The sequence below is a fragment of the Pinus tabuliformis genome, chromosome 9 (assembly GCF_031772625.1).
Source record: "Pinus tabuliformis cultivar Carrire ecotype Pingquan chromosome 9, CPIR1, whole genome shotgun sequence".
NCBI lineage: Eukaryota > Viridiplantae > Streptophyta > Pinopsida > Pinales > Pinaceae > Pinus > Pinus tabuliformis.
Window position 1 is genome coordinate 2,017,098,987 of NC_142307.1, and position 4,412 is coordinate 2,017,103,398.

Below are 4,412 nucleotides of genomic sequence, written 5' to 3' on the forward strand. Positions count from 1 at the left end.
ATCAAGCCACCCCACGAGATGAGGCCTGGAGATGGAGTTTTTCCCAGTGACATAATCCACCAGAACTTTTGAATCTCCAAAAATAGAAACATCTTGGAGATTTAAAAAGAGACAGAAACTCATGAGACCTGCAAGAGCCATGGCCTCAGCCAACATATTTGTACCCTTCCTCCCATTCCAATGAATGGAGAAAAGACTATCCTCAGATTCTAAAAAATTATTGTCTTTTTAACTAAAAAATTATTGGAAAATTAGATATCAATTCATTATTAATTTACATAAATAAATAAATAAAATTACAAAATATTAAAAAACAAAAAAACTAATAATCTTATAAACCATTTTTAATCTCACAAACCTTACGCGTAAAAAAAATAAGAGTGGCACAAAAGAAAGCACCTACATGTAAAAGAGCATATGCTGTGAATATTATTCTCGACAGGAGAGGAGTCCATGTGGTAATGGACTCCTTGGTCGTTGGCGCGGATTGACCGACACGCGAGAAACCAGTGAATATACGTTGATGCTTTTATGCTTTTGGGTTACGCAATAACATCCTCCTCGAATATGCTTTGTTACCATAATATTCCCTGGTGGTTGTTGTGATATAAGAGGGCTTTTTACCATCCTTCCTCTCACACAAATCTCTCTTGTGGTCTTCTCTCTGGTTTTAACTTATTCATTTTCCTTTCTGCCTGCTTGCGAAGCTATGGGATGCATGAAGGGCAGTAGTACTGTGATTGTATTTGATTTCGATCTCACCATAATTGACTGTGATAGCGATCCCTGGGTGATTGAACAGCTCGGAGCCACTCCGCTCTTCCAGGCTTTGCTCCCCACGCTTCCATGGAATACTCTTATGGTAAGTAATTACTATTTGTATTTTGATCTTCATGTAATGCGAGATTGAGTTTTTGTTGGTTCAGGGGTTACTGCAACTTGTGCCCATTTTTGTTATGCGTTTGGTTAGATTCATACCAGCAGGTGCTCATTAGAATCCTCAAGTAGTCAACTTTACTGAAAATGCTAGAAGCATCCTTGAGATTTTCTGCAATTAATATGCTGGTTTGTGCGTGAAGGATAAAATAATGGGGGAGCTGCATGACCAGGGAAAGACGATAAGCGATATTGAAGAGAGTTTGAAGACCATTCCTCTGTACCCAGAAACTATAAGTGCAATCAAATTTGCCTTCTCCATGGGGTGGGTTATGATATCATGGCTCTTTCTCCTCCTTTTTAGTTTTATTAGATTTCACTGAAGAAGTCTGCATTGATTGTAATCAAGTATTCTTTGGTTGTTGTGGTGTTGCAGGTGTGAACTTCGAGTTGTGAGCGATGCTAATATGTTCTTCATAAAGACCATTCTTCAAGCCCATGACCTGCTCCAATACTTCACTGAGATTAAGACAAATCCAGCATTTGTTGATGAGAAGGGGAGATTGAGGATTCAGCCTTTTCATCCCTTTACTGAAGGCCCTCCTCATGGCTGCAGCCTCTGCCCTCCTAATATGTGCAAGGTATTCATTCTTCTCAACTGTTACACATTAGCAAACACCCATCTAAACTGGGGTGGGTCTCATATGCTTATTGCTATAGAATATCACATGTTCTGATATGTATATTTGGACCTATAACTTATAATTTACAGGTCCGATATGCAAATATGGAGTTATGATATTTATTCTATAGGACATTTGTCTGAATCTGAGATAATCAGGGTTTAAATGTATTTCTGCTTCTGTTGTCTGTATCCAATGGACAACGCATCCAATGAATACACCCAAAGAGTTGATGGATCCTTCCATCCCTTTTCTGACTCTGGAATTCATCTCACTTTTCTTCTCTGAGTGCAAATAGTTGTTAGAGAAATATTGCATGCTGATAGTTTTCTGCGTTGCAGGGAGCAATAATAGATGAGATTATGCGAAAGTCCTTGGAAGGGGAATCAGGAGAGCCAGCTGACAAAAAACAATTTATTTATCTTGGGGATGGAAGTGGAGATTTCTGCCCTTCCTTGAAGTTGAGAGATGGAGATCATGTTTTGCCCAGAAAAGAGTAAGTGATACCATTAAACCAAAATTTTGTTTCCCAGGATTCTCTCAGTGATATTAATGTTAACCAAGTTCTCATAAAACACCTTGTATTGATTAATGTTTTGGCAGATACCCGCTGTGGAAGCTTATTCAGAAGAACCGTGATCTTGTCAAGGCTGAAGTGCATGAATGGTCTAATGCAAAAGATGTTGAAGATTTGTTTGTCAAGTTACTCAAGCCTTAATTATTCTAATCTCTGTCACACACAACATATATGCTAACCCCCTTTTCCTGCTCTGCATGATTACATTGATGATATGTATTAATGGCTCATATAGGTGTCTGGATGCATTGTCCATATATTTTTATAAAATTCTATTCAGAAGTTTCGCTGAAAGCTCACTTCAAAGTGGGCCCTTCCAAGAGATGTATTTGACTTTGAATGTCAAAGTGATGTTTCAATGTACATAGATTTATTTGACTCTGAAAGTCAAAGTGATGTTTCAAATTTTTTAAATTTTAATGAAATTTTATATTTTGACAAAAGTCTATGACTTGAAAAAGTGCTTAAAAATAGAAATTCTATACTTCTGACACTTACAAAAATGATGTGGCTTAAAATAAACTATGTTGTGGTAAAATTAACTATGGAATCATCCAAGTAAACTTTGATAATCCCTCTGATCAAGTCATCAAATATATATATATATGGATAGCACTTTATAGAATAGCATCCATATGGGTGTGACACTTCAAAAAAATGTGGGTTAAAATTAACTTTGACAATTTCCCGATCAAATCATCAAAATATATATGTATAGCTCCTTATAGAGTGGACAAGGCAAATTATTTTGATATTTTCAATTTTGAGTTTAAATTTATAAACCTATTAAATTGAAAATCCAATTAAACTATCAAATTAATAAAGTTATTTTTAATTTTAATAAAAAAAATTTAAATAATATTATTAAAAATTAATTTATTGTTTATTTTTAAAAATATATTTAATATTTATTTGTTGAATGATAATATTATTTATTATTTATATGGTTGAACTATTTTTTGTTTTGCAATTCCATGCATAAATTAAACATTTAATTAAAACTTTTTAAATTTATGATTTTTAGGCCAATAGGCCTTCTTTTGAATTAGTTCATTCGTCAACACTTTTTGTGTCCATTTGACATATGTACACTTCTCTGTCTCATACTTGTCACAAACTTTTACGCCCGCCTTTTTGTGTTCCACTTGACATTTGTGTGCACCACTTCTGCGCTCCATTTGACATTTGTGTGCGCCATTTTCTACGTCGGAGTTAGTGGCCTGTCTGTCTGAATTCTTTGTGTGTGCCATTTTCTACGTCGGAGTTAGTGGCTTGTCCATCTGAATTCTTTGTGTGTGCCATTTTTTACGTTGTAATTAGAGGCCGGTCCGTCAGGCTTTTTCAATTTTTGCGACTGAAACGTAATTCATTCATGAATATTACACATTTTAATAATGCAAATGGAACGACCATCATGAATAACCTTCTTGATTGCAAACAAGAATTAAAGTCCGTCGGGCTTTTTCAATTTTTGCGACTGAAACGCAATTCATTCATGAATATTACACAATTTAATAATGCAGATGGAACGACCATCACTTCTTGAGGTTTGCAAGCAAGAATTAAAGTCCATGTACTCACTTGACACGACATGATAAAATGATGTATGAAGGAGCATATGCATTATGTTTATGGGGTTCTTTCGGATTTTAACTATAAGAAAATGTTTGCTTTTAGTTATGCTGTTTAGTTTGAGGTGCTTTCGATCAACCTGAATAAAAAAAATTGCAAAGTCTATACATGTCATCTCTGTGATAACAGTACATCACATACGACAAGATCGAAATTCTGCTTAAAGCAATCGTTACATGAGCAGCTATATTGAATATTCAAAATTTGAAAGCTTTTTTGCTTTAATTTTAAAAGTTCTATGGAGAACATGGATGTCTAACAAGTATGTGCTAAATTCTTGACTCAAAGGTTGATAGCAAAAAGCTAGGAAGGCTGTAAGTTAGGGAGTGGAAGAGTAAGATAAAAATAAAAAATGAATTTGTATAAAATTATAGTTAATGAAAGATGAAATATTTAAAATATTTTTATTGAAATTTGATAAATTGAGATAAATAGTTTAAATTTATTTTTGGATATCAAAATTCTGAACTTATTAGGATGGCTTTAGAGGAGTAAAATGAAATTGTATAAAATTATAGTCAAGTGAAAAATGAAATATTTAAGAAAGATGAAATATTTGAGATATTTTTATTGAAATTTGATCAATTGAAATAAATAGTTTAAATTTATTTTTGGATATCAAAATTTTGAATTTATTATTATGG

At 33.7% G+C, this 4,412-nt stretch overlaps 1 protein-coding gene across 1 annotated transcript; it reads left to right on the forward strand.

Moving 5' to 3' along the window:
• The first annotated feature begins 623 nt into the window (after positions 1–623).
• Positions 624–2,522, forward strand: LOC149157170 (inorganic pyrophosphatase 2-like). Its single transcript, XM_089445584.1, has 5 exons — positions 624–862; positions 1,080–1,201; positions 1,313–1,517; positions 1,901–2,055; positions 2,163–2,522. Exons 1-5 carry the CDS (start codon positions 710–712, stop codon positions 2,275–2,277), a joined length of 750 nt encoding a protein of 249 aa, XP_089301710.1. The 5' UTR covers positions 624–709; the 3' UTR covers positions 2,278–2,522.
• Positions 2,523–4,412: the final 1,890 nt, after the last annotated feature.

Bases quoted from the DNA above. Each gene is read 5' to 3' on its own strand.
- LOC149157170 (XM_089445584.1), top strand. From the start codon at position 710: ATGGGATGCATGAAGGGCAGTAGTACTGTGATTGTATTTGATTTCGAT. The intron at 863-1,079 runs GTAAGTAATTAC...TTGTGCGTGAAG, and splicing joins TTCCATGGAATACTCTTATG to GATAAAATAATGGGGGAGCT. The intron at 1,202-1,312 runs GTGGGTTATGAT...GTGGTGTTGCAG, and splicing joins AAATTTGCCTTCTCCATGGG to GTGTGAACTTCGAGTTGTGA.